The sequence below is a fragment of the Anabrus simplex genome, chromosome 2 (genome assembly GCF_040414725.1).
Source record: "Anabrus simplex isolate iqAnaSimp1 chromosome 2, ASM4041472v1, whole genome shotgun sequence".
Classification (NCBI taxonomy): domain Eukaryota; kingdom Metazoa; phylum Arthropoda; class Insecta; order Orthoptera; family Tettigoniidae; genus Anabrus; species Anabrus simplex.
Window position 1 is genome coordinate 324,386,096 of NC_090266.1, and position 19,019 is coordinate 324,405,114.

General features: G+C 40.3%; 1 protein-coding gene across 1 annotated transcript in view; it reads right to left on the bottom strand.

Moving 5' to 3' along the window:
• The window catches only part of LOC136864106 (PP2C-like domain-containing protein CG9801), a 278,336-nt gene that overhangs the window by 83,665 nt on the left and 175,652 nt on the right, over positions 1-19,019 (bottom strand). The window contains exon 3 of the mRNA XM_067140681.2: positions 9,734-10,056. Coding sequence (XP_066996782.2) covers positions 9,734-10,056 — 323 coding nt within the window. The remainder of the gene's footprint in view (positions 1-9,733; positions 10,057-19,019) is intronic.

Consider the following 19,019-nt stretch of genomic DNA (forward strand, 5'->3'; position numbering starts at 1 on the left):
CTGATAGTCAGTTTGGTTCGATTAAGGGTCCATTCGGCGGGTGTTCCGTATCCGTAAAGGGTATTCGACTGGTGGATAACCTTAATTGAGAGAAAATCAGGCATTCTACTTGTTGAAAGTCAGATTTTCCACGGATCGTGTGGATTAACTCTCAGTTCTCGTTTGGAATAATATGTGCCCGGTTTTCAGGTCTTCCCTTTTTCAGTTGTTCAGTTTCGCTGTCCACTAATATATTAACTTCTCCGAAGCAACTCTTCGATATTGTAAGAAACAAATCAACGCTATGTAATGTGACTGTGTCTGAAACATTCAAAAATAAATAATTTATAATTTTTTTTTTTTTTAATTTCAAGAATGCATATTAAAATAATAATGTTATCGTGCTATTTCAATTTAATAAAAGTTAGTAAGCACATTTTGCTCCTCATTTCAAGTAGTTAGGCTCTCTTCTGAACCCCATCATTTGGTTAAGATCGTGACCGAATTTATTCCCGCAACGACCCATGATTTAAGAGTTCTAGATTGTTCTACTGTAGCAGCCGTGGCCGACCAACGATGGAATGGTAAGTTCAAGGGTTCAATGTTGTCTTATGTATATAAATTATATGAGTAGAGAAGTGGAATCAGAGATTAGGCTTTTACAGATGATGATATTCTGTACAGAATAATAAATAAGTTTCAAGATTGTGAGCACCTGCAAAATGACCTTGATAATGTTGTGAGATGGACAGCAGGCAATGGTATGATGATAAACAGGGTTAAAATTCAGGTTGTGAGTTTCACAAATAGGAAAAGTCCTCTCAATTTTAATTACTGCATTGATGGGGTGAAAGTTCCTTTTGGGGATCATTGTAAGTACTAGGTGTTAATATAGGGAAAGATCTACATTAAGGTAATCACTTAAATGTGACTGTAAATAAAGGGTACAGATCTCTGCACATGGTTATGAGGGATTTTAGGGGTTGTAGTAAGAATGTAAAAGAGAGAGCATATAAGTCTCTTGTATGACCCCAAGTAGAGTATGCAGATGTCCCACATGTCAAAAGTTAAAAACCAGGAGACTACGACAAACTTACAACAATTGAAAAATATTTAAGACATTCAAAATAATAATAATATTTATTTATTTATTTATTTATTTATTTATTTATTTATTTATTTATTTAATCTGATCCAGGACACCCTAGATTTGCCATAAGACACAAAATAATACACAATAACAATTTTGAGGGAAGATAAAGAAGATTAATGTTTTTTAAAAAATGATAGGTTACAATTAACCACATTAAATGGCATGAATTCCATATAAATGGTGTCGAAGAATCGAAACAGAGTATTTGATGAGTGAGACGACTATCTCATCTTGTAGACTTCTCACTAGTTTATATTTTTCTCGCCATGTGACGAAATATTTGGGAATTGTTCCCCTCGCACCAAAGAAAAGTCCAGTCACAGTAATTTTTTTAAAGGTTATACGACTCAAGAAAGAAAGGGATGGATTGTCTACGTCAGTCGGCTGAGAGGCTGAAGATTCAAAGCGTACCGTAGGATCAATAATTTCTGCTTCGTTCCTCCATCTGTCAATCGCTATATCAATCCTGCGAGTGCTGCCTCCATTTGCTTTACGTCCCACTAACTACTTTTACGGTTTTCGGAGACGCCGAGGTACCGGAATTTAGTCCTGCAGGAGTTATTTTACGTGCCAGTAGATGTACCGACATAGACCGACGTATTTGAGCACCTTCAAATATCACCAGACTTAGTCAGGATTGAACCTGCCAAGTTTGGGTCAGAAGGCCAGCACCTCAACCGTCTGAGTCACTCAGCTCGGCATTTAAGACATTATACTGTTCTATTACATAATTCCTCTTATTTATTTATTTATTTATTTATTTATTTATTTATTTATACTGCATATATCTGAACACGATTCTTCATCGTAACTGCCTTAGACCTCTCTAAAACTTCCGAACTAAAAGATCTGCTGAAAGCACTTGCCTTGCCGAATAGATTTTAAGATTGTTTCTTTTTATTTCAAGGATTCCTTTTCAGGATATCATCTTCATCCATTCCCTTTTCCAGATCCTCTCTGGGTAGGGTAGTGTACCAAAGCCCTCCATCTTACTCGATCTTTCCACCATTCCTCTTCTAGTACTTTATTGCTATCGACTCCTCTATTTGCTATACAGTCCAACACAGAGCTCCTCCTCTATTTGCTATACAGTCCAACACAGAGCTCCTCCATCTCATTCTAGGACGTCCCTAGGTCACTATCCAGTCTCTGTATCCATGAGTGTTCTCTTTGGTATTCTCTCTCCTGGCATTTTCATGATGTGTACAAACCATTTTAGCTTTGCTATATCAATCTCTTCTTGAAGTTTACACACTCCCACGCTTCCCCTTATTTCCTTATTTCATATTCTATCTCATCTTGTCTTTCCCTGTATGCTCCTAAAGAACCTCATTTCAGCTGCTTGTATCTTACTTTGGTTCTGCTTAGTCAACGTCCAGGCTGCTGAAGCATAGGTCAGTATAGGTTTATAACAGGACGAGTATAAAACCTTCTTGCGCTTCATTTGCAAATATTTTTTCCTTAATGTTTCACACAAACTGGTAGAAACTTGCAGACTGCTGTATTCTTAAATCAATTTCTCCATCCAAATTTCCATCTTGTGACATCATGCTGCCCAAATATTTAAAAATTTTCACTACTTCAAGAGGTTCATTTCCTATTTTTATCATTCCCCTGGATTTTCTGTTACCTCTTGTCATGATCAAAGTCTTGCTTTTCGCAGTACTAATCTTCATTCCAAAATTTCTTATCTCCTCATTCCATAAATCAACTTGTGTCTGTCTGTGCTTCCTCTTCATTATCTCCCCAAACTACGATGTCATCAGCAAAGAGCACAGACCTCACTTGCTCGCCCAGCATCTTCTCCTTGATGTTATGTAAAATTCCATCCATGATTATAATGAAGAGTAAGGGAGACAATACACTTCTCCGTCTTTTCAGGATATATTGACCTCAAAATGTGCTTTTGTCTTTGTTAACATGCTTAAAGTATCTCACAGTCTGCATTCCTATGTGGAAATAATAAAATAAAAAGGATTACGTTAGAGATTCTGTCATTTAAGATCACCGCCAGCTGATTGCATCTGTCTTGCCAATGCCCACTAAACATCAATTCTCATCAGCTACTTAAGGAATGAGGAAAAACCTGGTATTTACAAACAAGACTGTTCTCTAAATTGGGAGATAAGTCTCTGCGATCAGGAGAGTGGGAGAAAGGACCAAAAATCGGGAGTCTCCTGCTTAAATCGGGAGAATTGGCACGACTGAGTATGGGTCCACCGTATGGGAACCTCACCAGGATTACTTGATTCAAGGACTGGAAAAAATCTAAAGAAAAGCAGCGTTGCTCTGGATGATTTCCGAGAAAAGAGTAGCGTTACAAAAATGATGCAAAGTTTGGGCTGGGAAGACTTGGAAGAAGGGAGACCAGCTGCTTGACGAAGTGGTATGTAAGTAAAATTCTTTCAAGAATAAAATTTAATATACACTGACTGACAGAGCAAATGCAACACCAAGAAGGAGTGGTCAGAACTTTATGCCAATTGCAGGGTAGACTGACGTCACTGAGGTATGCTCATGATGTGAAATGCGCCGCTGTGCTGCGCACGTAGCGAACGATAAATGGGACACGGCGTTGGCGAATGGCCCACTTCGTACCGTGATTTCTCAGCCGACAGTCATTGTAGAACGTGTTGTCGTGTGCCACAGGACACGTGTATAGCTAAGAATGCCAGGCCGCCGTCAACGGAGGCATTTCCAGCAGACAGACGACTTTACGAGGGGTATGGTGATCGGGCTGAGAAGGGCAGGTTGGTCGCTTCGTCAAATCGCAGCCGATACCCATAGGGATGTGTCCACGGTGCAGCGCCTGTGGCGAAGATGGTTGGCGCAGGGACATGTGGCACGTGCGAGGGGTCCAGGCGCAGCCCGAGTGACGTCAGCACGCGAGGATCGGCGCATCCGCCGCCAAGCGGTGGCAGCCCCGCACGCCACGTCAACCGCCATTCTTCAGCATGTGCAAGACACCCTGGCTGTTCCAATATCGACCAGAACAATTTCCCGTCGATTGGTTGAAGGAGGCCTGCACTCCCGGCGTTAGCTCAGAAGACTACCATTGACTCCACAGCATAGACGTGCACGCCTGGCATGGTGCCGGGCTAGAGCGACTTGGATGAGGGAATGGCGGAACGTCGTGTTCTCCGATGAGTCACGCTTCTGTTCTGTCAGTGGTAGTCACCGCAGACGAGTGTGGCGTCGGCGTGGAGAAAGGTCAAATCCGGCAGTAACTGTGGAGCGCCCTACCGCTAGACAACGCGGCATCATGGTTTGGGGTGCTATTGCGTATGATTCCACGTCACCTCTAGTGCGTATTCAAGGCACGTTAAATGCCCACCGCTACGTGCAGCATGTGCTGCGGCCGGTGGCACTCCCGTACCTTCAGGGGCTGCCCAGTGCTCTGTTTCAGCAGGATAATGCCCGCCCACACACTGCTCGCATCTCCCAACAGGCTCTACGAGGTGTACAGATGCTTCCATGGCCAGCGTACTCTCCGGATCTCTCACCAATCGAACACGTGTGCGATCTCATTGGACGCCATTTGCAAACTCTGCCCCAGCCTCGTACGGACGACCAACTGTGGCAAATGGTTGACAGAGAATGGAGAACCATCCCTCGGGACACCATCCGCACTCTTATTGACTCTGTACCTCGACGTGTTTCTGCGTGCATCGCCGCTCGCGGTGGTCCTACATCCTACTGAGTCGATGCCGTGCGCATTGTGTAACGTGCATATCGGTTTGAAATAAACATCAATTATTCATCCGTGCCGTCTCTGTTTTTTCCCCAACTTTCATCCCTTTCGAACCACTCCTTCTTGGTGTTGCATTTGCTCTGTCAGTCAGTGTATATATTTTTTTTTTCAGTATATAATGATTAAGTCCGCCTCTGTGGTGTAGTGGTTAGCGTGATTAGCTGCCACCCCCGGAGGCCCGGGTTCGATTCCCGGCTCTGCCACAAAATTTGAAAAGTGGTACGAGGGCTGGAACGGGGTCCACTCAGCCTCGGGAGGTCAACTGAGTAGAGGTGGGTTCGATTCCCACCTCAGCCATCCTGGAAGTGGTTTTCCGTGGTTTCCCACTTCTCCTCCAGGCGAATGCCGGTATGGTACCTAACTTAAGGCCACGGCCGCTTCCTTCCCTCTTCCTTGCCTATCCCTTCCAATCTTCCCATCCTTCCACAAGGCATAGCATAGCAGGTGAGGCCGCCTGGGCGAGGTACTAGTCATACTCCCCAGTTGTATCCCCGACCAAGAGTCTGAAGCTCCAGGACACTGCCCTTGAGGCGGTAGAGGTGGGATCCCTCGCTAAGTCCGGGGGAAAAACCGAACCTGGAGGTAATGATTAAATTCTACATGAATTACATACACTTTTTAGGTACATGTTTTGCCCTTCTTGGGCATCTTCAGCCTATTGACAATCTTAAGGTCAAGTCCAAGGCCTTGATTGAGTTAAACATTTAAACTTAATACTATACAAAATGATCTTATTCAAAAAAAATTTTTATAAAAAGGTTTTTCTTTAGATGCTGTGTATATGGGTTTAAAATGTGTACATTGAATAAAATCAAAATTTGTGACATGAATACAATAGCAATGATCTACATTTAATTAAAATTAAAATTGTCCAAAGCAAAAATTGGATCTTCATCAATTATTGGATGAATCATTAGGTTAGAAGGTATGTTCATCCAAAGATGCTTTTTAATCACCTATGTTGTACGTTTGGCAGCAACAAAACCAGAACTGTGGTATGTTGTCAATCATGCGTAGCTTTAATATTCCATGTGGAAAGAAGCGAGGTTGGATGATACTATATTTAAGGAAATTAGTATAATTATGGGTTAAATGGGTGTGTGTGTGTGTGTGTGTGTGTGTGTGTGTGTGTGCGCGCGTGTTGAAATTATGTTGTCAAATATCCTTCATAGGCAGCTGCTGCTCTAAAAAAATGCTTCCTGGATTTTTTATGCCGTTCTTATTAGGCTACTGTTCTCATTGATTTGATTCGTCGTTCTACCTTGGAATGGATTAAGAATATTGTCTGTAATTGAATAAAAAGAAATTTAGAATGACGAATGTTAGAGCCTGCATTGATAATTATAAAGATAATAGTATAATAGCCCATAATAGTGGTCAAACTTACTCATCCAGTCTGATGTTTGTTGGATCCACCTGTTCCGGTTGCATCTGATCGACTAACCTTTCTACTTCTAGTGAAGTATTGATGCGGTAATGAAGGGGTGGAGCATAGAGGGGGAAGGGGAGTGGGTTGTACTTTGTGCGCCTGTGTCATTGCTAGAGAGGTGTTACCCGAATTGGTGTGGGTGGGCAGAGCATTAGGCGTGGTAAATGGAACATTTGAGTGCTGTGATTGAAAAATAGTAGTCGTCACTTCAGTCGTCACTCCACCAAACTTAAAAAAGATGACTTATATGATGTGTAATAACCATGGAATGAATTATTAGTCCAATTTTGTCTCCCCGCAAAACTATAAATTCTGAAAAATACACCAAATTTATTTTTGAATAAGTTTTCTTTCAACATGAGATGAAAAGTTTTATGTTTTTAGAAAATACACTGCAACTACAAATACAGCTTGAATTCATTAGGTGCAGTAAATTCCGACGTCCACGACCGACCAAAGTGACAAATGGAATGTTCTAAGACAGTGTCTCGTTAGACTTCTTAAGAAATTTAAAGTGGGAAGTACGCTAGACCTACATACATCGAAACCGCAAACTAGGTGAATGTTTATTCAGCGACAAAAGTACCATTCATAATGAAATTTATTTGTTTTTCATATACTGTACATCTGAAACAGATATAACTGAAATTTTTCAGGACTAAATGTTCTGGGAAAGAAGTTAGAGATATGAACATTATTATATGTTGCATATTAATAAAACAAATGTAAGTAAACTGCTGAAAACAATCAGAGCATCAAAATTTGGAATACATACATTATTGCGCGAGTTGTGTTTACAGTGATTTATTATTCATAACCAGACAACTCAAACCTTTATCCAACAGTAGTGCACATCTTGTTCATGTCTGATTGTACACATGGGTGCTGCTAGCAGACATTGAACACACTGTCCTGTCCATTAATGTCACAATATTCACATAAGGAAAGCCTTCAGTATACGGAAGGCCTCCATGTGTCTGTAAGGCTGCTTCTCATCTTTTAGGCATATTTCTGACCAGTTGAAGCACCTTCCCTTGCACAATATTCTCTCATTTGTTGATCACAGCATCTGAAGTGTATGAGGGGCTGTAGAACGATAATGGACTCTAGCTTGTCCCATACCACTGTTCAAGGTAATTTATGTTGGGAGTGCGAACAGCACACTGCAAAGTTGTGAACCTATCAGCTCTGATGTGTCTGCACAAATCTCTTACAAATTTGTACAAAATTATATTGAGTATCCTCCTACTCAATACTACAATATTTACATCCAATTAAGACGAAACTTTACATAGACATGTTTTGATCCGGCACAGGGTCATCCTCAGTACGACATATAATAAATCAAAAATATCAGACACATGATGTGAAGTTTTGTTGAACATTTTTTTCTTAAAAAACATGATGAAAATTACAAAATGAGAGGTAGTGATCATTAAAACAGTCTTGAGCTGGAGGCCTTTTTTGTTTGAATGTTTTTGTTCTCCCCTGATGTAGTTCAACTGATACCTGTACACTATTGACTTAGTTATTACCCGTTAAAGGAGAGATCCTCACTTGGACTATGTGCAAGTAGGGTAGCATCCTGCTTCATGAAAACATTATAAGCAAACGACTTGGTTTTAATGGCAGATTGTGCCGAAAGCCTGCAGTCTAATATCTTGGAACTTCAAAATAGGTGCAATGAGTATGGTATGAAAATTAGCCTCTAGAACACTAAATTGATGTCAGTAGGTAAGAAATTCAACAGAATTGAATGTCTGATTGGTGATACAAAGCTAGAACAGGTCGATAATTTCAAGTATTTAGGTTGTGTGTTCTCCCAGGATGGTAATATAGTAAGTGAGATTGAATCAAGGTGTAGTAAAGCTAATGCAGTGAGCTCGCAGTTGTGATCAGCAGTATTCTGTAAGAAGGAAGTCAGCTCCCAGACGAAACTGTCCTTACATCAGTCTGTTTTCAGACCAACTTTGCTTTATGGGAGCGAAAGTTGGGTGGACTCAGGATACCTTATTCATAAGTTAGAAGTAACAGACATGAAAGTAGCAAGAATGATTGCTGGTACAAACAGGTGGAAACAATGGCAGGAGGGTACTCAGAATGAGGATATAAAGGCTAATTTAGAAATGAATTTGATGGATGAAGCTGTACGCACAAACTGGTTTCGGTGGTGGGGTCATGTGAGGCAAATGGAGGAGGATAGGTTACCTAGGAGAATAATGGACTCTGCTATGGAGGGTAAGAGAAGTAGAGGGAGACCAAGACGACGATGGTTAGACTCGATTTCTAACGATTTAAAGATAAGAGGTATAGAACTAAATGAGGCCACAACACTAGTTGCAAATCGAGGATTGTGGCGACGTTTAGTAAATTCTCAGAGGCTTGCAGACTGAACGCTGAAAGGCATAACAGTCTATAATGTATGTATGTATGTATGTATGTATGTATGTATGTATGTATGTATGTATGTACGAGTAGGAGGATAATCAACATAATTTTGTACAATTTTGTAAGAAGTTCAACTGTCAATACGGATTTAACGCGAGATTTATATTCTGTAATGCACAAATCTCAGTCAATCTGTCTTGCGATGAGGCTCTTATTCTATGTTCTTTTGAGGCCTTCTTGAACTTAAGCCTGCTTTTCTAAGTCAGCCATGAACTGGTTGGTCACCGACAATTTGGTGGTCGCAAGCAGTAGCACTGCACAGTCGAAGTGCACTGTTGAGTACATTTTGGTCTTATACGGCAGAAGTTTTCTGCTTTCCACTCTGTCCTGGTCCCCAAATGAATAATCCTGTTTCCTCTGAATTGTTCCAGGTCCTACCAAGAACAGATTTAGCCATTTAGACACATTAAGGTCTGTAGCCATTACCTAAATAGTCCTGCTATCTTACACCATCTGCACAGTTTCTACCTCAGTTAGATAACTCATTTTGACTGACTGAATGTAAACAAGCCACACAAATAACATAAGCTTGTCACCTACAGACACTAGATGTCAGAGTAAGACTACGTGCCTCATTGATCACCTACTTCAATATCAGATATAACACAATATGTTTCACACAGAGAAAATAAGTATGACTAGGACGGTTAATTTAACAGACTGCTTACCTTTGTTGAGCACGTTGGACCAATAAAAAACAATATTTACATCTTAAACAGCAATAACTGGTTAAATGCTACAGCTGACCAAAATGATGTCCCTCTAACATCTCTTAGCAGTGCATTATGGCAAATGAGGTAAAAAGAGCAACTACAAAGAAATTCTACAATTATTACACAAGTAATGAATAAAATCCAAATACTACAGAAGTTACTTTTCCTTTCCATAGACCAAAGAGATATAAGATATAAACAATCATCTCTAGGCTTCAAAAAATCTTTAAAGAAATACTTTACAATAAAAGGTTCCATACCGTTGTGTTTGTAATGGCTGAAGCAGAGACTGCAGGACTAAAGAGAGCCTTGTTTAGGTACTCTACACAACCATGAATAGCACTTCTAGCAGCAACACAAGCCTTTTCACCCCAATTGACTCCATCTGCAAGGGCTAGAATGGCAGAATCTTCTCGAGCAACAACAGCAAAACAATCAGCAATAGGATTACCGGCATTCTCATTTGTAATTGGATGCTTCTCATATAATGTAGTGGCAGCTCCATATGCATCAGTATGGGGACAATACCAGTCTGGTATACCAGCAATCTCTTCATGTTTTGATGTTGCGCTCAGGGACATATCTGAAACATGAAGCAATACAACATATAATTAAAAATTTGCTACAAAGATACAACATATTTGAAATTTAACAAAATAATTCAATCTTCCTTGAGATACAAACTTTGATACATACATACAATTCATGACATACAGCATAATTTACACAAGCATCATGACTAACAAAGGATTACACTGAAATTATCCAATGAAAAGTTGAATACTACGGAAACTTGTCCAAAACAGAGCTTTATCTTGGCCCTCAGTAAAGCCCTGGATTGCGAGAATAATTAATTCTGCAAACGTACTTGTAATCAGTAACACTATCAAAGCAAATTTTCACGTAAGAAATAATTGAAACACAGATGATTTGTTCCTCAACCTAAAAATATGTAGTGATATGAGATGATTCACACAAGAAGAACTTTCCTACATCTTCCAGAACACATCGCTGTCATTATGATATTCCCATGACTCCTTTTGCTGCATCCAGACCCATTACTTCTTTCGTCTTTAATAATGCGTAAATAGTTTTGATGCAGGCTCTGTGTAAAATCTTGCAATATCAGGCACATGCACACATTGTTCATACTTCGATGATTTCCTTCTTAACTTGCATCGTAATCATCTCCTTACTGCCTTCCTCTTCAACGTTTTTCTTCACGGGGCCCATTGCTGTAGTAAAGTTACTTAATAATAGTCACTACACGTGGACAGAAGATAGAAAATGCTTTATTTATGCATGCATGTGATTACAAGGCTACAGTATACAGTACAAATGGATGGAAGATTACCCATGATCCCACAGTGAGGGAAATGATCGACTGTTGTGGTTATATGAAGCTCAGTAGACAGATCAGTACTAATCATAGTGCAAAACCTTGCTTGTTTATCAAGTTAGAATTCATTTCAAATTTCTAATACCAGTAGTCTTGCAAAACATTTCCAGACTAAGTTGTTCACAAACCAAGGTTTTACTGTATGTTATTCATTCTGTATACAGCAAAATCTCCCCAACATGGAAACGAAAAGGAATATTAAAAACTGCTTATACAATGCAGAAAAATAAAGAACTGATGTACAGTGGAACCTCGATATCTTGAATCACCTCGGGAGCTACATTTTATTTTGAGTTATCAAAATTTTGAGATATAGAGAATACTGTTTTTGAGCATGTATAGCACATAATTGAATTATATGTATCTATGGGCTTACACTAAATACATTATTTTTTGCTACTTTTTTTTGTTTTACGTCGCACCGACACAAATAGGTCTTATGGCGACGATCGGATAGGGAAGGCCTAGGAATGGGAAGGAAGCGGCCTTAATTAAGGTACAGACCCAGCATTTGCCTGGTGTAAAAATGGGAAACCACGGAAAACCATCTTCAGGGCTGCTGACAGTGGGATTCGAATCCACTATCTCCCGGATGCAAGCTCACAGCTGCGCGCTCCTAACTGCATGGCCAACTCGCCCGGTACATTACTTTTAACAGTATTTAAAAATATACAAACTAACTACTTTACGGCAACACTTTAATTATAATACTTATTTTAGCAACTTTTTAAAAGACAGGACACAGTACATAGGTCTACAGTAGTGAAATAAGAAAAATACCTTGGTTAACACTTTTGGAAGATATCCATTAGTCTCTTCTGTTTGTTACTGTTAACCTTTCCTCCCTTCATGTTGAAACTTCTCTTCAATACCACGCAGCAGAGATTCGTAGATGGAGCTTGTCATCGGCGACTTGGGGGGTTGCTTTTGTACGTGACCGGTAATTAATTCACACCAGAGAAATAGCGAGGCATCACCATTTTCCTATCATTAGAAGTTCTAGTTTTACGGTTCCCGTCATATTAGCTCCCAGCATCACTGTAGACCTTTTTTTACTTGTTAACTGTTCCCCACAAACAATAAATGCCGTATTGCACAGTTAATGTTGCACAAAATTCGAGTTAGAGTATTTTTTGCTCAAGGGAGGAAATGATTGCTTCAAAAAAAAAAAAAAAAAAAAAAAAAAAAAAAAAAAAAAAAAAAAAAAAAAACCGAGAAATTCCTGTAACCAAATTTGGAGTAATAGAGAAATAAATACACGTGAAGAAGAGGACAAACAGACGGGAAATTTAAGTTACTTTGAGGTACTGGAAAGTCGAGTAATTGAGGTTCGAGATAGAGGCTCGACTGTAGTTACCATATCATTCTGTAAACTCCTCTTGTCGATCTTTCAGTTGTAGAATTAATGTCATTGTTTGGACAAAATTATCTACGTAACTATGTAAAGCCATATCATTTACAATTTCCTTCATCCCTTATGAAGAAAGATGCAATGTACTACACTCCTGTTATTCTTGAGGACACTTAGGAAATTTCCATAAGGGGAGTCCAGTAATCTCTCTTCCACGAGAAAAACCAGGTATTTGAAACCTGGCAAGCCATTTAATGAGTCTCTCAGAATGTATCATTAATGACAAATCGGAGGCAGCGTTACAATCTAAACACAACACTTTTTTTTTCTGAAATATTTGCATTGAATCAGTTGATTTCTGTACTCTACTGGTAAAATTGATGAACATGTGGAAATCTTGTCTAAATCTTAAATGATACTGTCAGTGTGAGAGTGGTTCAACAGCGCAAGGTTAAAACATGCATACGTATATCCAGTCTGATGCTCCAAAGCGAAGCTTTAGAAGCGTAATAGACAAGTAGAAATCACAGCAGCTAGATTTTATTTCAGACTATTACTTTCAAATTTTTTTAAACATGGATGAAACAGGACTGTTTTTTGGTCATAACCCACAAAATCACTTGCGATTAAAGAAGAAAAGTCTATCGAAAGTTAAGTATCTAATATATCTCCCAATGACGTTTCCACTCATGAACAGTTCCAGCTCTACGTGTAATGGTTGATGCTAATCCTGGATGCCTTAGCCCAACAAGATTTTTCATAAACTGGCCAGAATTGTACTACAGCCAGTGCTCAGAAATTTGTGAGGCTAATAACAGATTCATGCCTATTGTCACTGAAAACATACAGTGTTTTTGTTGGGGTACATGGCAGGAGAACTGGAAAAGCCTCTCACGACTGGGAAGGCAGCAAAACCAAAATGTTTCAAAAACCTAAAAATCAGTAACCTTCCTGTGGTTTGGTGAAACAATAAGAAGTCTTGGTTGACAACGGTTTAAAAGGATGAGTGGCTAAATGGGTTCAATGTGCAACAAAAAGAAACTGAAAGGTTATTATTTTCCTTGACAATGCCACCCAAAGATAACACTGTTAAAGTTGAAACTAGCCAGGTTCCACCTAATGCAACAAGTGTAATCCATCTACAAGCCAACATTGTGAATACGAGAGTTGGGACAAAAGTCATTGCAACCATTTTCTTTCTTGCAGATACCAGCCCGGTTGGAAAATGAGACGTACAGATGAAAGAACAAGGTGGGAACTACACGTGCGGACACTGAAGAACACGCAAACAGTGTGCCTCACATATTTATTACGGTAGTATAGAGGACAAGACTGGTTTCATGGTGCAAAATAATTACAGTCAAGCACACCACCTATATTACAGCACAACACAATTACAGCTGACATGACAAAACTGGGTCTAAAGGTCCTCAAAGTAGTCCCCTGCAATGTTCACCCCACGCTGCCAACGATGTGGGGGGCAATGAATACCATCCGCATCACCATTTACCGCACCATGTGTAAATCAGGTAATCTGTTGTCGCACAGCACTGGCAATGTCCTCTCATGCCACAAACTGCCTGCCACATAGTTGTTTCTTTACCTTTCATATGAGATGAAAGTCAGAGGGTGAAAGATCAGGAGAATACAGCGGGTGCTCCAATTCTTCCCATCCACAGCGTCGCAGTTGCTGCCGTACACACTCTGCTTTATGTGGTTTTGCATTGTTGTGCAGTACGATTGCATTATCCAGAAGATCTGGATATTTTTCCCAAATGCCACGTCATACGTCATACCTGTCGCACCTGGAAGTCCCTGTTGTACTCGGCACTCACTGTTCTGCCACGTGGAACGAAGTGGCATGCTATGACACCCCTGATGTCATACACAATGATCACCATAAATTTAATGGGGAAAGGATTCTGACGTAACTTCTGGCGCTTTGGTGATGCGGCATATCGCTACTCCGCGGAATGACATTTGAGTTCCAGTATGTACACCCCGGCCCAAAATTCATCGATGGAGATTATTCATGACAGGAAGTGGTTGCCGTCATGTTACCAGTGTGCTAGGTTGTCGGAACATGTTGCATATCGCAACCACCATTGAACTTCCGTCAGTGCATTGCGCTACCCACCGCAAAGTGATTTTGCGCAGTTGAAGCTCTGTCCACAATATTGTGTGCATGGTGCATATTTCAATGCCACTTGCCCCATCTCTAACTCCAGTAGCATCCATCGTTTGTCTTCTTCCAGGAGCTGCTCACTGATGGCACACTGGCAGGTCGTCCTGAGCGTTGTTGATCACTGGTTGCCATACATCCTTGCTGAAACTTTCTACCCACCATGCTACTGTACAGGATGAGAGGGCATTACTCTCAAGGGCTTCCACCAATTCACTGTGACATTCTCTCGCATTTCTCTCCTGGAGAACAGCTACTTTGATGTGTGCGCACTGCTCAACACGGTTACATCCATCTCGCACAACGCTCGCCACACAAATATTTTCACAGTGGTCTCTGTGCTACTAACATCAACCACAGTGCCATCTGTTGTTGTGAATACACTATTCCTGCGAAACTTCCACACGACAAATAACAGTTTGTAATCTGCTCATATGTTTGCAAGAAGAAAAATAGTTGGAATGACTTTTGCCTCAACCCTTGTATATGGGAGAGCAGAATCATACCTGCAGCTTGGAAAATGGCTTTGATTCACCTACATGGGCAGCTGACCTTAGATGTTAGGCCCCTTTAAACAACGAGCATCATCATGATTCACCCACTGCATGAAAAGGGCAACAAGATGGATCCGAATTTTTTTTTTTTTTTTGCTAGGGGCTTTATGTCGCACCGACACAGATAGGTCTTATGGCGACGATGGGATAGTAAAGGCCTAGGGTTGGAAGGAAGCGGCCGTGGCCTTAATTAAGGTACAGCCCCAGCATTTGCCTGGTGTGAAAATGGGAAACCACGGAAAACCATTTTCAGGGCTGCCGATAGTGGGATTCGAACCTACTATCTCCTGGATGCAAGCACACAGCCGCGCACCTCTACGCGCACGGCCAACTCGCCTGGTGATCCAAACATTTAACATTCCCGCCAATCACCTACAAAGTGCTCTCACGTGCCCTCCTTACCAGACTGGAGCAACAGACAGAATATAAGATCAGCGAATACCAGGCAGGCTTCTGACCACACTGATTGTGCGCGAAACCGACATGGAACCTCAAGAAGACATTCCAGCCCTGCCAGTTGAACCACACAGTGGTCACTTTCATAAACTTAAAAAATGCAAACCACACCACCCTGTTTAATGTACTATGGGAATACAGTGTAGACATTAAAAACAACTGCCTTCATCCAAAAGACTTTGACAGACACAACGTCTAAAGCAAAATTCTTGGGTGAAATCTCCAAACCTTTAGAAATTAGAATAGGAGTAAGGCAAGGTGATGTACTGTCCCCGCTACTGTTCAACCTGGCACTAGATAAAATAATTAAAACATGGTAGAAAGAAATACCAGGAATAAATATGGAAAAAGAAGGTAATTGGAACAACCTGACAATCTAATAATAACAAACCGGACTCTCAGAGAAGCCAGATGTGCCAAAACGTTTCATGAGATTGCCATCAAAGCCAGCCTCCAAATTTCTTATGAGAAAGCAAAGTACATTGATTCCTACAACTCAAATCTGACATCACCTGGGACCAAACATGGCAACAGCATACAAGTTAATCGCTTCATGTACTTGGGTGAAATTATCGGATGAACTTCATTCACTGACCGAACCATTCACTAAGAAAATCTTCCACATCATCAATGGAAACTAACAAACCAAAGTATGCAGGCTAGTAGATACCCAAAAGGATCTCACAGAAGTCAATACTGACCCTCTGGCATCTACATGGACTACATGTAGACAGAAAATCAACTCTCACACATTAACCCCAAGGAACCGAAGCCAAAAATTTGAAACCCGAAAACACATGGACATAAAAAAGAAGACATGCTTACAGCGAGAAGACAAAGTTTTGGGAAGATAAGAACAATAAGACCAATGCTAACTAATGTATCTATGTGTTCCTGAGAGGGCCAAATTAATAATACAACAACAACAACAACAACAACAATAATAATAATAATAATAATAATAATAATAAAATCATTACAGAAATTAGCATATCTCTCATGCACATCATTCAGGATAGCAGAGCATGATCCATATAAAGACAGGCAAGATCTTCATATTTTTCAGAATCTCTGTTTTGTATATGTGGGAACTGGTCCAAAAAAAAAAAAAAAAACTTTAGTCCCTTATGATTCCACTTTGAACATGTTTCACAGTATAAAGAAATAAAAAACAATCTTTAAAGCTAACACCTGAGAGGTTAATCAAGAAGTGACCTCTCTCTCTCTCAACTCCAGAGAGGATCCCAAACCAGTCAATATTTGAAATTATAACATAGCAAAGAAGATAGCAGTTTTAAGCAACTGCTGATACTGTAATCATAGCCATAGGACATCCGTATTTACACAGAACCTGAACCACAGAAGAAAGACATTTTATTTAAAAAATTTCACATGCATAAGCTGGGATTCGAATCATGCCTTCTGTGAGGAACCAATGATGATTACATACATTCTCATTATACAGCATTCAGTCTGCAAGCCTCTGTGATTTTACTAAACTCTGCCAAAATACTCAATTTGTAACTAGCTCTGTGGCCTCATTTAGTTCTAAACCTCTTTTCTTTAAATCATTAGCAACTGTGTTTAACCATGATCATCTTAAGTCTTCCACAATTTATCTTACCCTTCATGACGAAGTCCATTATTCACCTAGGTAACCTATCTTCCTCCATTCACTTCAGGTGACCCCACCACCCAAGGCAATTTATGCATACAGCTTTATCAATAAAGTTCATTCCTAACTCAGCCTTTATCCCCTCATTCTGAGTACCCTCTTGCCATTGTTCCCACCTGTTTGTATCAGTGATCATTCTTGCTATTTTCATGTCTATTACTTCTAAGTTATGAATAAGATATCCTGAGTCCTCCCAGCTTTCACTCCAGTAAAGCAAAGTTGGTCTGAAAACAAACATGTGTAAAGATATTTACGCACAGGAGCCGATTGCACTCTTACAGAATACTGCTAATTGCAACTACAAGCTCACTGCACTAGCTTTCCTGCACCTTGATTCAACCTCACTTGCTATGCTACCATCATGGGAGAATACACATACTAAATAGGCCTACTTGAAATTATCTACCTGTCCCAGCTTTGTATTCCAAACCTGACATTCAGTTATCTTATGGTTCTTATCTACTGATATCACTTCAGTCTGGGAAAAACTAATTTTCATATCATACTCATTGCACCCATTTTGAGGTTTCATTAGACTGCACAACCTGCCCTTACGACCAAGTCGCCTGCATAGGTCAAACTGCTTATTACATTTCCACCTAACTGAATCCCTCCTTGCCGTGATAATCCATGTGTAGAGCCCTGTGCGGATATAAAAAATATTATCCACATCCGCTCCGCACTTCCCTCATCCGCACCCGCATCCGCGAGTGGTTATCCGCAGATATTATAAATATTTAACTTCAGTACATTACATCCAAGGTATTGAAACGGATAGATCTGTTAACATAATACGAAAGCCCTGACACCTGGCACCAGAACCCCTACAGTCACAGGTTTATGAGGGATTTCCTCTTGCGACAACTAGTGACGTATTGACCTTTGTTCCTTCTTTCCATCAAATGCGGGTAGGAGCCAGGTAGGCTTAGGTCAGATTTACGGCTTTATGGTGTCAAGGCTCTTTATATATTACTATTCTCCTATACCACTGTCAAGGGTTGCCTCACCGCAAGCAGAAATAAGAGCATATCTGAGTGAAAATCAATAAACTTCATTATTTAGGATTTATCCACAAAATTATCCGCGCTGTCATACAGTTTTCATCCGCCGAGACATTAACTTAGTGGATATCCACGGATATTCGCATCCGTGCAGGGCTCCATCCATGTGAATCATGAACAAAGGTGTCTGACCCCTGTAAGTAACTAGAACCAAGAACTCATTCTACCAACAATTCTCTCTGCAACCCTACCGTCGATATAAATTACTTTGACTGCTTTGAATAATCTAGGTTACCCTTAATCCCATAGTCCCCAGTATAGCGAACATTCCCCCCCCCCCCCCCCCTTGGTACTCCATCATATGCCGTCTCTACATTTTTATTTTTATTTCTAGAATGTGCTTTATGTTGCCCCAAAACATAGAGGACTTATGGCGACGATGGGATAGGAAAGGGCTAGGAGTGGGAAGGAAGTGGCCGTGGCTTTAACTAAGGTACAGCCCAAGCATTTGCCTGGTGTGAAAATGAGAAACCATGGAAAACCATCTTCAGGGCTGCCGACAGTGAGATTCGAACCCACTATCTCCCGGATGCAAGCTCACAGCCGCGCGCCCCTAACCGCACAACCAACTCGCCCGGTACACTATACTTTACAAGACATTATACAACTTAATGGTATTGAATAGATGTACCCTTCTCTATCCTTTGATAGTGATCAATTGTCAATACAGACCATAATGGAATTCATAACCTATGACTGTCACTTTGTAACAGTGCAAACTGGATCGCAATAGTCGTTCATATAAAACTTTTGCAAGCGGTTTCTGCTCTGTTCATGGTGAATTAACTTTGAAATTACATCGATCAATTACTATACAATGAAAAAAAAAAAAATGAAAAAAAAATCCTATTACTTGTATTTTAGCTGT